General features: G+C 35.3%; 1 protein-coding gene across 7 annotated transcripts in view; it reads right to left on the reverse strand.

The window, feature by feature from the left end:
* Nucleotides 1–14126, reverse strand: part of TERB1 (telomere repeat binding bouquet formation protein 1) — a 41512-nt gene extending 27386 nt beyond the window's left edge. For 5 of the 7 annotated variants that reach the window (XM_042970013.1, XM_042970009.1, XM_007090389.2 and 2 more), the window contains exons 1-7: nucleotides 14091–14126; nucleotides 4992–5102; nucleotides 4679–4807; nucleotides 2656–2787; nucleotides 1539–1599; nucleotides 1332–1447; nucleotides 1110–1232 (exon numbers count right to left, since the gene is read on the reverse strand). In XM_042970013.1, coding sequence (XP_042825947.1) covers nucleotides 1110–1232; nucleotides 1332–1447; nucleotides 1539–1599; nucleotides 2656–2787; nucleotides 4679–4807; nucleotides 4992–5102; nucleotides 14091–14121 — 703 coding nt within the window. In that variant the 5' untranslated portion in view covers nucleotides 14122–14126. Of the gene's footprint in view, nucleotides 1–1109; nucleotides 1233–1331; nucleotides 1448–1538; nucleotides 1600–2655; nucleotides 2788–4678; nucleotides 4808–4991; nucleotides 5104–8529; nucleotides 8656–14090 lie in introns of those variants that run through there. The other 2 variants (XM_042970008.1, XM_042970014.1) reach the window with 2 other exon arrangements.
* Between the last annotated feature and the right edge of the window lie 468 nt (nucleotides 14127–14594).

Genomic DNA, 14594 nt, shown 5'->3' on the forward strand with positions numbered 1-14594 from the left:
CTAGTTCCTGTTGGTTGTCAAATTTAGTAGCATAAAGTTGTTTCTATTATTCCTTAATTATCCTAGTATCTGTTAAGATCTAGAGTGATGTCACTTCTTATTCATGATATTAGTAATTTGGGCCTTCTTTTTTTATTTTGTGGTTAGTCGGGCTAAAGGATCCGTTTATTGATCTTTTTAAAGAATCAGCTTTTGGCTTCACTGATTTTCCCCTGCTGTGTTATTTTTCTATTTCATTGGTTTCTGATATTCTCTTTATTATTTCCTTCTTTGAGTTAAACTTGGTTTATTTTCTAGTTTCTTAGGTGGAAACAAATATAAATTGATTTGAGACCTTTCTTCTTTCCTTATGCAAACTATAGTGCGAAAAATTTCCTTCCAAACACTGCTTTTGCAGCAACCCAGTTTTTTTTTTAAGTTTATTTATTTATTTTTGAGACAGAGAGAGAGAAGATGCACAAGCATGAGTGGGGGAGAAGCAGAGACAGAGGGAGAGAATCCCAAGGAGGATCCATACTAGTGGGGATCAAATTCATGAACCATAAGATCATGACCTAAGCTGAAATCAAGAGTTGGCACTTAACCGACTCAGCCACCCAGGTGCCCCACAGCAACCCAGTTTTTTCATGTTGTGTTTTCATTATCATTCAGTTAAAAACATTTCTAATTTCTTTATCATTTATTTTTTCTACTCATGGTTTTGTGGTTATTCTTGTTTTTGGTCTTTGTTTTAGCATGGACTTGTTTAATTTTCAGATATTTGGGACTTTTCTAGATGTTTTATTTTTATTCATTTATAATTTAATTCTATTTAGTCAGAGAACACCCTCTGTCGGGTTTTAGTTTTGCTGTCTAGTTGTTCTGTTTTATGAGGCTATCTGGGGAGATTCAAAACTATGCTGCTACCTCCAGTTTCCCAATCATCTTCCTAACAATGTCTCCTTTCAAGATTTTCCCATCTGCAGTAGTCTAAATGCATTCAAAATGACCCAACTTACTATAATAAAATTATTCCATTAATTCAATTAATTCAATAATTAACTCAATAGTTTCTGTTATGCTTTGAAATATGTTTCTTCAAGTGTAACTAGACATTAATGAATACTTACTGTTATTTGCAAGAGTAAGCCCAATAAATGAGCAAACAGGGCGAATTACCTCAGGTGTGATGCAATTTATTAGCCAGTCATTAGCATATGGAAAAAGTGAACAGCAAAGCATCTGATTTTCATCTGAAAGAAGACAAAGTCACTTGTGTTTTAATATATTTGGAAAACATCAGTTCATTTGTTTTTATTTTATTTTAATATTTAAATATTTGAGATAATTACCATTTTGAGGATTGTTGACACAGACACATAAAGTACTACACACTGAAGACCATAACTGATAACTCTGGAAAACATTTTTATCTGACAAATTCAACTCATATTTTGAAAGAACTGTCCTATTTGGTTAAAAAAAAAAAGAAGCAAATTAATACAAATGAGCTAAAGTCTTAAGTAGTGAATAATAACAAGAAATTTATATTTGCTTACCTGAACAACTGTGTCAGAACTGTAATACAACCTGTTTCTCTCACAAGTGTCTGTCCAGTCCCTTAAAAAAACAGCCATATTAGCACACAAATATGACTTTTGCTTATAAATAATTTTGTAGAGGGGCGCCTGGGTGGCTTAGTTGGTTAAGCGTCCGACTTTGGCTCAGGTCATGATCTCATGGTCCATGGGTTCGAGCCTCGCGTCGGGCTCTGTGCTGACAGCTCAGAGCCTGGAGCCTGTTTCAGATTCTGTGTCTCCCTCTCTCTCTGACCCTCCCCTGTTCATGCTCTGTCTCTGTCTCAAAAATAAATAAACGTTAAAAAAAAAAATTAAAAAAAAAATTTTTGTAGAAATGAAAAACATTTAAGTAATATTTCTAATAAATAACTTTTAATCACTTTAAAGTAGTACTAAGTATAACAGAGAATTACAGTAGATAAAAATCTGTAATCACAATTATTATGGAAAATACATTACCTATGCTTATAGAACGACAGCATTCAAATTTCCTCCAAAAATGAAACAAAATTTTAGCCACAACCTACATGAAATTTTAGGCCATTGTTGGCTGATATAGTAAACACTGTAACTAAATGGCTAATTCAGTGGAAAATCAATCAAACTAATCATCAAATGTCTCTCTTTTGCTTTTAAAGCTGTTCTTTTTTTAATGTTATTTAAGTAACACAAATCACTTTACTATTTATTAAAATTAATAAATATCAAACAATATATGCTATTCTCTTTTCTTTAAAGCTAGTAGTTCTCAGGGGCACCTGGGTGGTTCAGGCAGTTGAGTGTCTGACTTTGGCTCAGGTCATGATTTCTCAGTCAGTGAGTTCGGGCCCCGTGTCGGGCTCTGTGCTGACAGCTCAGAGCCCAGAGCCTGCTTTGGATTTTGTCTTCCTCTCTCTCTGCCCTTCCCCTGCTCATACTCTGTTCTTTCTGTCTCTTAAAAATAAATAAACGTTAAAAAAATTAAAAATAAATAAATAAATAAAACTAGTAGTTCTCAGAAGTTAGTGAGATTTTTTAAAAGATACTGATATAAAAGGAACAACTATTTCAATTTATTATTTTTAAATGTTTCTGCAACATACAAGAATGTACTTACTATTATTTGAAACCAGCACCAATATGACATAGACAGACATTCTTTTCAAATTTGTGTTTGAATCATTATTAGATAAGAACCAAGTTAAGTCTTCAAACAATTCTGAAGTGCACAAAGTCTGCTGACAAAAAACTGAAAAATGAAAAAAATATAATTTCAATTTCTATGCATTAGCACAAGTTTTAAAGTATGCTAAACAAAATATAAAGTTGCCGACTGGGTGGCTCAGTCAGTTGAGCGTCTGACTTCAGCTCAGGTCGTGATCTCACAGCTTATGGGTTCGAGCCCTGTGTCGGGCTCTGTGCTGAGAGCTCAGAGCCTGGAGCCTGTTTCAGATTCTGTGTCTCCCTCTCTCTCCTCCCCTAACCCACTCACATTCTGTCTCTGTCTCTCGCAAAAATAAATAAATCATTTAAAAACTTTTTTTTAAAAAGCAATATCTTAATCAGAAGTATACTTGATTGAGGTGCTACAACATGTGCACAATCCCTTAGAATTTCTAATAAAAACCTAACTAAAAAAAAATTAAAACATAAAAATTTAAGATGAGTAAGTAACAAAACATAGCAAGAGAAAACTTTTAGAAAATTCATAAACCTGCTTTAGAAAATAGAGACAAGATACTTGTGCTATTAAGGACTTTCTGAAAATAAAAATATCTTTCCAAAAAGCAAACATGATACCTGACAGTAGGTGTGTGTATATGTGTATGTGTGTGTGTGTGTGTGTTATAATAATGCAATACAAAATTTTCAAAAAATAATTTGAGGGGTGCCTGAGTGGCTCAGTCAGTTAAGCATCCGACTTTGGCTCAGGTCATGAACTCATGGTTCGTGGGTTTGAGTCCCGCGTTGGGCTCTGTGCTGACAGTGTGGTGCCTGGAGCCTGCCTCAGATTCTGAGTCTCCCTCTCTCTCTTCCCTCCCCCGCTCATGCTCTCTCTCTCTCAAAAATAAATAAACATTAAAAAAATTTTGTTTGAATAATAATTTGAGGGGGCACCTGGCTGGCTCAGTCTGAAGAGCATGTGATCCTTGATCTTGGGGTTGTGAGTTTGAGGGTGTATAAATTATTAAAAAAATAAACTTTAAAAAAATAAAATCTTTAAAAAGGTAATAATTTGAACACAGAGGTATAATTAGTATTTGATCCAGTATTTAGAACCAGCTATTGGACATTCTCTCAAAGGCAAAGACAATGTCTTATTTATCCCAATGACTAGCACATAGCTTGGTTCTTACCAAATGATGAAGAAATATTTAATGGATGAAAATTTAAGGATAGAAAGTTGTTTGACAAACTAAAACTTTAGATTCAACTTCATCTTGGCTATACTACAGAAAAATGTTTTGACCAACATGAATTTCTATACCCAGAGTATATTTTTCTATACACAACATGTTGTAGGTTATCTTCGTCTTTTGATTCAAGTACTTAGATATATAATGAACTTAATAGAAAAATCAAAGATACATATATGCATATTCAAATTCATGAAGTACAAATAGTATCTTAAATCAATGTGAAAAAGATCTTTTTTTAATGTTTATTTATTTTTTGAGAGAGAGAGACAGAGCATGAGTGGGGGAGGGGCAGAAAGAGAGAAAGAGAGAGAAAAACAATCTGAAGCAGTCTCCAGGATCTGAGCTGTCAGCGCAGAGCCCGACATGGGGCTTGAACTCATGAACCGCGAGATCATGACCTGAGCTAAAGTCAGACACTTAACCGACTGAGCCACCCAGATACCCCGAAGTTTCTTTATTTAAAGAGAGACAGAGAGAAAGAATGCATGTGGGGGAGGGGATAGAGAGAGGGAGAGAGAGAGAATCCCAAGGAGACTCCACACTGTCAGTGCAGAGCCCAATGCAGGGCTCAAACTCAGGAACTAGGACATCATGACCTGAGCCAAAGTTGGATGCTTAACCAACTGAACCACCCAGGCACCCCTAAAATTACTTTTTAGTAGTCTGTTAAAATATAACACGATGCTTGAAGGATAATGAAAAAAAGTTTTCATATTTTACCATTTTGTTCCGCAACAGCTCCTAATGTATATAAGGCTGCTTCTTTTACCATGCTATGTTCACTTGACTTTGCAAGATTTCTTATAAACATCAAACCACCAATTTCTCGAAAGTAAACACCTGCATTACCTACAAGATGTACAGACAAAAGAGAACATAAATGATATTATGATTCTTTTAAGGAGAAAATAAATCACATGAATATAGTAACATAACAAGTAGAGTGAGTTGAAGAAAAAGAGCTATGCATATTTCATATTTCAAAATACTAAAGAACTACAATCACAGATAAAAATTCACTATCACATCTTACTGTTTTGTTGACAAATTGAATGAATAGTGACCAAAGCTTCCTTTTGTGAAAAAGGGTTGTCCATTTGATACTTCAGACACTCCAACAGTAAGTTCAGATCAGTCTTCATTTCTAAAGAACAAAAATTTCACTTTTTTAAACCAAGTGTTATCTTTCAAACACTAACCATTTAAATTTCACTTTTTAAATTTCACTTTTTAAATACATATATTTATCATGTCTGTTTTCAAGATGAGTACATATTCCTTTTATAATCTATCCAACAGTAAAGATAAAAAAAAAAAAAAGAAAGATGTTCCTTAAATAAAAGAACTTGAAATGAACTTCTTGTAATTATTTGATTTTCCCCTCACATGAAATATAAGAATAGAAAATCCATGGGGTGCTTGGGTGGCTCAGTCAGCTAAGCATCCAACTGCAGCTCAGGTTGTGATCTTGCAGTTTGTGAGTTCAAGCCCCGCGTCAGGCTCTGTGCTGACAGCTCAGAGCCCAGAGCCTGCTCCAGATTCTGTGTCTCCCTCTCTCTCTCTCTCAAAAACAAATAAAACATTAAAAAAAATTTTTTTAAGAACAGAAAATCCAAATGCAGTATTATTCTCTTTAAATAAAGCTACACTGGTTTAAATATCTGCCATTTAGAAATAAAGTGAATGAAAATGAAAATACAACATATTAGAATTTGTGGGATGCTACCAACAGTATTTGAGAGGAAATTTACAACACTAAATGTTTATATTATAAAAGAAGAAAGGTCTCAAATTAATGACCTCAGCTTCAACCTTAAGAAACTATAAAAACAGTAAATTAAACCCAAAGTAAGTAGAAGGAAGGTAATAAAGATCAAAGCTAAAATCAATGATACTGAAAGCATTAAAACATACAACTGGTTTTTGAGAAGATCAATAAAACTGATAAACCTCTAGACAAACTGATCAGGAGAAAGGAGCAAAGACACAAACTACAAATATCAGAATGAGAGATAAGGCACCATCATAGATTCTATAAATATTCAAAAGATAATGTTATGTGCAACTTCATATCTATAGATTCAATGGCTGAATGGTGAAGTGGACAAGTGAAATTAACAAATTGCTTTGAAGATACAAATTATCTCACCCAAGAAGAAACAGACAACCTAAATAGTACTACATCTATAAAAGAAATTGAAATCGTAGTTTAAAAACCTTCCTGTGAAGAAACCTCCAAGTTCAGATGGCGTCATTTGTAAACTCTCCCAAATGTTTAAGGAAGAAGTAATATCAACTCTACACAAACTTTCCCCAAAAGTTTGGAGAGAAGGAACGCTTCCCAACTTGCTCTATGAGGTTAGCCTTATCCTTATACAGAAACCAAAGCCATTAGAAAGGAAAAAAAAGAAAACTACAGACCAATATCCTTCATGAACATTCATGTAAAAAGTCTAAACAATTTTAGCAAACTGAATCTAACAACATATTAAATAATAATACATCATGAACAAGTGGGTTTATCGTAAGAATGCATAGTTGGTTAAGATTTGAAAAATCAATTGATGTAATGTGATAAACTAACATGGAAAGCCATATGATCACCTCAATAGATGCAGAAAAAGCATCTGATAAAATCCAACATTCATTTCTAGTTAAAAAAAAATTTCAGCAAACTTGGAATAGAAGAAAAACTCCTCAACCTGAAAAAGTATATCCACAAAAACAAAACAAAACAAAAGCTCTATAGTAAACATAATACTTAATAGAGAAAGACTGAATTCTTTCTCTCTGAGATCAGGAATAAGACAGATGTTTAATATTATACTGGGGAGTGTATCATTCTATTTAGCATTCCACTTAATATTGTACTAGAGAACCTAGCCAGTGCCATCAAGTGAGAAAGAAATAAAAGGCATTCAAATTGGTAAGAAGGTAGTAAAACTATCTGCCTTCATGTACAACATGACCTTCTATATAGATGACCCGATGGAATCTACAAAAAAGCTACTAGACTAATAATGGAGTACAGTAGGATTTCAGCATATCCATTTAACATACAGAAATCAATTATATTTCTATATCCCTGCGGTAAAGTAATTGGAAATTGGTGTTTAAAAACAATGCCATTTATAATAGTATCAAAAACATGAAATAATTAGAGATATACCTAACAAAAGATATAAACAACATGTATACTAAAACCTCAAAAATATTGCTGAGAATTATTAAACAAGATTGAAATAAAGGGAGTGAAACACCTTTTTCATGGACTGGAGGACTAGATAGTAAGATGTCAATTCCCCCAAATTGATCTATAGATTCAATTTAATCCCAACAGGCTTTTTAAAAATATGAATTGACAAGATGAACCCAAAATTCATATGGAAATGCAAGGGACCTATTAGCCAAACAATTCTGAAAAAGAAGAATAAAGCTTGAAGACTAAAACTATCTGATTTCAAGACTTCTTATAAAGCTACAGTAATCAAAAGAGTATAGTATTGCATTAGCATACACAAATAGATCAATAAACTAGAATGCAGTCCAAAAATAAACTCATGCATATATGAATAGCTGATTTTTTACAAAGGCACAAATGCAATGCAGAGAAGAAAGGATAGCCTTTCCAACAAATGATGCTATAACAAACAGATATCTGTATTCAAAAACGTAACAAACCAAACTTGAATCAAACCATATACAAAAAGAAACTCAAAAAGGATTCAGATGTAATGTAAAATCTGGAACTATAAAACTTTTAAAAGATAACACAGGAGAAAAACTTTGCTACTTGGGCTTACATGAAAATTTCTTAGACACAGTATTATTAATACAATCTGTAGAAAAATAATGAATAAATTGTATTTCATCAAAATTTAAAACTTCATTCTCTTAGCAGTATTTTCCTTTTAAAAAAAATTAATGTATTTATTTCTGGGGGAGAGAGAGAGAGAAAGAGAGAAAGAGAGAGACAGAGCACAAGCAGGGGAGGGGCAGACAGAAAGGAGAACACAGAAACTGAAGCAGGTTCCAGGCTCCGAGCTGTCAGCACAGAGCCTGAAGCAGGGCTCAAACCCGTGAACCACAAGATCATGTCCAGAGCCAAAGTCGGACACCTAACTGGCTGAGGCATCCAGCACCCCAATAGTGTTTTCTGAAGTACAGAAAAGACAAACCACAAATGCAGAAAATCTTTATAAAACACATAGCTGATAAAATACATACATCCATAAAATATAAAGACATCTCAAAACTCAACAATAAGAGAACCAGCCCATAAAATAATGGGCAAAAGATCTGAACACTTCGATAAAAAATGTATACAAGTATCAAATAAGCACATGAAAAGATGATTAACACCATTAATCATTAGGGAAATGTAAATTAAAACCACAAGGAAATCCTATTACATGCCCACTAGACTGACCAAAATGTAAAAAGGCTGACCATAAAATATTTGGCAAGGATGCAAAAGAAGTGGAACTCTCATGTATTGCTGGTGGATACATAAAATGGTACAACCACTTTGAAAGTTCAGCAGTTTCATAAATTGTTAAACATACACCTACCATTTGATCCAGCCATTTCACTCCTAAGAATTTACCCAAAAGGAAAGCAGGTTATGTGTCCATACGAAGACTTGTACACAAATGTTCATGGCAGCATTGTATGTAATAGCCAAAAACTGAAAACACCTGAAATGTCCATCAACAGATGAATGGATAAACAAATGACCATAAAATGGAATACTACTTAGCAATAAAAAGGAATTAACTATTGATATACACAACAACATGGATGAATCTCAAAATAATTACGCTGAGGGAAAGAAACTACACACAAAGAATATGTATTGTATTACTCCATGTACTGAAAAAAAAATTAAACTACTCTATAGTAACAGAAGGCAGATCAGTGGCCGTTTGGGGAAAGTGGGTCAAGGAAGGGACGAAAAGAAGTATTATAAAGATGCATGAGGCTATATTCCCTATCCTGATTGTTGCTACTGTTTGCATGGATATGTGTGTGTGTGTGTGTGTGTGTGTGTGTGTGTGTGCGCACGTGTGTGTGACTTATCAAAATATAAACTTGAAATATTTATTTGCAACTAAAAATGAAAGATAATCATTTTCCCATAAAATTTTTTACCATACCCTTTAAACAATTTCTTCTCTTGGTTTTAAGGATTTTAAGTTGTATGTAGATTTTGACATAATGCTTGAATTAACATTTAAAGTTCTCAAAGATAGGGGCACCTGGGTGGCTCAAGTTGGTTAAGCTTCCAACTTTGGCTCAGGTCATGATCTCACGGTTCATGGGTTCAAGCCCCGGGTCGGGCTCTGTGCTGACAGCTCAGAACCTAGAGCCTGCTTCAGATTCTGTGTCTCCCTCTCTCTGCCCCTCCCCCGCTCATGCTCGCTCATGTGCTCTCTAAGTAAAATAAAAACATTAAATAAAATTTTAATAGAAAAATTTTTTTCAAAAAAAAAATAAAGCTTTCAAAGATAAAGAATGAAGACAGGACATAAAAGTACAGAGGAACACACTAAAAGAAACTTAGATTTATTGTCAATATTTAGTCTTCCTCTTAAAGGAAATTCAACTGACAATTTGGTTTAATGAAATAATTCATGATCCAATTTGTTAGTGAAAAACCATAATACAAAGGTTATCACTAAGTTGTCTTGAAGCAACAGCAATCATTTATTGATCTTATTCTACATTAATAGAAACTGTAAAAAGGTTAGTTTGCCTGTATGGGTTATCAATAAACCTCTCATCAGCAACAACATGCCAAACAGGATTTTTGATGGAGCATAGTGATTTTCAATTCTAGGCACAACTGAAGAAAACAAGAAACTTCTTTATGTATTCCTCTATTCTCTCCTATACTCCCCTCTCATATTTTGATACTTTCTATTATAATCCCTCCCTTCCCAAAGCACCTAATGACATCTACGACTCAAGTTTTATCTTCCCCAGGCTATGAAACCTAGTTTCTTCAATAATTCCTGAAGAAAATGAACAAAAACTCAAGAATATACAATACAAAAGCACAAGCAATAAAAGAAAACTGGATAAATTGGACTTAAAATTGAAATTTTTTGAGCTTCAAAAGATATCATTAAGAACGTAAAAAGATAATTCACATATAAGGAATGGAAGAATATACCTATAAATAAGGTATCTGATAAGGGGCTTGTGTTCATAACATATAAAGAACTCTAAAACCTCAATAATAAAAAGATAATCCAATTAAAAAGCAAAGAATGGACATTTCTCCAAAAAAAGATACACAAATGGTCAATTAAGTATATGAAAAGATGCTCAACAGCATTAGTCATTAAGGAAATACAAACCAGAACCACAATTAGAAACCACTTCACATCCACTAGAATGGCTACAATCGAAAAGGCAGATTATGTCAAGTGTTGACCAAGGATCTGAAGAAATTGGGGCCCTTATACATTGCTGCAGGAATATAAAATGGTACAGCCACTTTGGCAAAAAGTCTGGCAATTCCTCAAAAGGCTAAACATAAATTTACCATAGACTCAGCAATTCTACTACCAAATATATACCCAAGAGAAATGAAAACCTATGGCACACAAAAACTTACACATGAACATTCATAGCACCATTACTTGTAACTGCCAAACAGTGGAAACCCAAATTTCCACCAACTCTTAAATGGATAAACAAAATATGATATATCCATTCAATGAAATATTATTTGGCAATAAAAAGGAATGAAGATACTGGTACAACTTGAATAATTCTTGAAAATATTACACTAAGGGGCGCCTGGGTGGCTCAGTTGGTTAAGCATCCGACTTCGGCTCGGGTCATGATCTTGCGGTCTGTGAGTTCGAGCCCCGCGTCGGGCTCTGTGCTGACTGCTCAGAGCCTGGAGCCTGTTTCAGATTCTGTGTCTCCCTCTCTCTCTGACCCTCCCCCATTCATGCCCTGTCTCTCTCTGTCTCAAAAATAAATAAACGTTAAAAAAAAATAAAAAAAAATAAAAAAATAAAATATTACACTAAGTGAAGGAAGCCAGTCACAAAAGCCCACATATTCTATGATTCAATTTGTATGTCCAGAATAGGCAAGTCCAGAGACAGAAAACAGATTAGTGATTGCCTACAGTTGGGAGGGGGGTGTGATTGCTAAAGGGCATAGGGTTTCTTTGGGGGTGATAAAAATGCTCTAAAATTGATTGTGGTGATGGTTGCACAACAGTGTGAATATATTTAAAATAACTGAATTGTATACTTTGGTTGTTTTTCTTTTAATGTTTATTCATTTATTTTGAGGGGTGGGAAGAGGGGCAGCAAGACAGGAAGAGAGGCCCAAGCAGACTCTGTGCTAACAGCACAGAGCTTGATATGGGGCTCGATCCTATGAATCGAACCATAAGATCATGACCTGAGCCAAAATCAAGAGTTGGATATTTAACCAACTGAGCCACCCAGGCACCTCTCTTCAGTCAAGCTTTTAAGATGAGTTAGGTATTGGGGCACCTGGGTGGCTCAGTCGGTTGGGCAAAAAACACTTAATTTTAGCTCAGATCATGATCTCAAGGTTCATGAGATCAAGCCCAACATCAGGCTCTATGAGCCAGCTTGGAATTCTCTCTCCCTCTCTCTCTGCCCCTCCCCCTGCACATACTCTCTCTCTCTTTCTCTCAAAATAAGTAAACAAACTTTAAAAAAAAGAAAAAAAAAGAGTTAGGTATTCATAATGTCTCCAGATCCTTATTTCCCACCTAAATGTCAATATACTGCAATCTGTCTGAAATATATTAAATGTACTGTTTTTTTTTTTTTCAGTTTATCTATTTATTATTATTATTATTTTTTTTAATTTTATTTTTGGGACAGAGAGAGACAGAGCATGAACGGGGTAGGGGCAGAGAGAGAGGGAGACACAGAATCGGAAGCAGGCTCCAGGCTCCGAGCCATCAGCCCAGAGCCTGACGCGGGGCTCAAACTCACGGACCGCGAGATCGTGACCTGGCTGAAGTCGGACGCTTAACCGACTGCGCCACCCAGGCGCCCCATTTTATCTATTTATTTTGAGAGAGAGAGAAAGGGGGAGTACAGAAGGGGCAGAGGGGATGGAGGAGACAGAGAATTTCAAACAGGCTCCACACTGGCAGTGCAGAGCCTGACACGGGACTCGAACCCACGAACCGTGAGATCATGACCTGAGACAAAACCAAGAGTTGGATGCTTAACCAACTGAGCCACTCAGGCACCCTACTAAATTGACTATTAATAAAACAAATGGCCTCCTAAATACAAAATCTAGTGGACAATTCAGTCATCATCTATGGACACTTGACACTGAATAGCTCAAGCAATCTCTCTCATGGAAGTATTCTCCTAAAGCTGATTTCCAAAATTCCACATTCCTGACTCTCCATTCACCTTCCTCAAAAGTTTTTCTCACACTATAGATTTGAAGGGGTATGTGCACCCCACCAATGTTTACAGCAGCATTATCAACAATAGCTATCAGACTATGGAGAGAGCCCAAATGTCTATCAACTGATAAATGGATAAAAAAGATGTGGCATATATATAATGGAACATTACTCAACCATCAAAAAAAAAAAAGAAATCTTGTCATGTGTAACAACTTGGATGGAGCTAGACAGAATGTATTATGCTAAGTAAAATAAATCAATCAGAGAAAGACAAATATATGATTCCACTCATATGTGGAATTTAAAAAGCAAAACAGATGAACATATGAGGGAGGGAGGAGAAGAAAGGGAAACACACCACAAGAGACTTAACGATAGAGAACTGAGGGTTGATGGAGGGAGTTGCATAGGAGATGGGCTGGATGCGTGATGAGGATTAAGTGGGGCACTTGTGATGAGTAATGGGTATTGTATGTAAGTAATGAATCACTGAATTCTACTTCTGAAACCAATACTGCACTGCATATTAACTAACTAAAATAGGGGTGCCTTGGTGGCTCAGTAGGTTAAGTGTCCAACTTCGGCTCAGGTCATGATCTCATGGTTCATAGGTTCAAGCCCCACGTCAGGCTCTGTGCTAACAGCTCAGGACCTGAAGCCCGCTTTGGATTTTGTGTATTCCTCTCTCTCTGCCCCTCTTCCACTTGTGCTCACTCTCTCTAAATTAAACATTAAAAAAATTTAATTAACTAGGGGTGCCTGGGTGGTTCAGTCGGTTAAGCATTCAACTTCGGCTCAGATTATGATCTCACGGTTTGAGTTCGAGTCCCACGTCGGGCTCTGTGCTGACAGCTGAGAGGCAGGAACCTACTTTGGATTCTGTGTCTCCTCCTCTCTCTGACCCTCCCCTGCTCGTGCTCTGTCTCTCAATAATAAATAAAAGTTAAAAAATATTTTTAAAAAATTTAATTAACTAAAATATAAAAAATTAAAAAAAAATACATAAATGTTTTGGGATGCCTGGGTGGCTCAGTCAGTTAAGCATCTGACTTCAGCTCAAGTCATGATCTCACAGTTTGTGAGTTCAAGCCCCGTGTTGGGCTCTGTGCTGACAGCTCAGAGCCCTGGAACCAGCTTCTGATTCTGTGTCTCCCTTTCTCTCTCTACTCCTTCACCTTTCACGCTCTCTCTCTCTCTCTCTCTTTCAAAAATAAACAAACGTTAAAAAAAAAAAGAAATGTTTTTCTCAGTCTTTTTTTGAGGGCCCTCTTCCTCAGCCAAATCCTTATGTGATGGTGTGCATTAAGGAACACCATTCCCCATCCTTTTCTTTTTTAATATTTAATATTTCTGGTTAATCTCCTCCATGTCCATGGATTTAATTTCCATCTTTCAAAGGACAACTCTAAAATCTATATCTCCATGCATACTGTCATGGTGGTTCTCTCAGATTCCCAATATTCTTGTCTATGTCTCTATTAAAATGGCTATCATACGGTATTCTAATTATCAGCATGCCTTTTCCCATCAGAATGTCAGTGTCCTGAAATCAGTGTGACATGCAGGGTAGATGCACAATAAATATGCATGTAAATTGTTGAATGATTCTTTCATTTCCTGGATCCTGTGAGATAATCTGCAATATATCCTACAAATAGATTATAAAATTAATTCCAGATATATAATCCATTAATTTCTCACCTTGTATCTTCTTTGTGTCTTCACTTTCCATGCTTGTCTGTATTCTTTTTCCTTATATTTCATCTATAAGATAAAGATATTTTCTCAATTTAAATCAATGTTTGAGAATTCCAGAATTATAAATGCAAAAGTGTAGGGAAAAAACAATTTTCCTGAAGACAGAAGAGCAGGAACTGAATCTACAACTTATTAAATATGTGATACTGGGTGTGCTTAAGTTCCCTAAGGCTCAGTTTCCTCTTCTGTAAAATAGGAAATCCCTACTTCATAAAGTTGTTACAAGAATTAAATTTGAAAAATACATAAATGCATATGGCATTCTTAAGTATTACAGGCCTTCAACATAGTTTATTAAGTAAATATACACTTTGGTTGACTGAATCTAAATGACCCTCTTGTGGTTCTGCTTCCTTATTTTCTTTTCTTTCCTGTAAATTTTCATCCCATCATTTCTGATTGGTCACTCCATGAATTGGAAATTTAAAACACACACACACACACACA

Source organism: Panthera tigris, chromosome E2 (genome assembly GCF_018350195.1).
Source record: "Panthera tigris isolate Pti1 chromosome E2, P.tigris_Pti1_mat1.1, whole genome shotgun sequence".
Taxonomy (NCBI): Eukaryota; Metazoa; Chordata; class Mammalia; order Carnivora; family Felidae; genus Panthera; species Panthera tigris.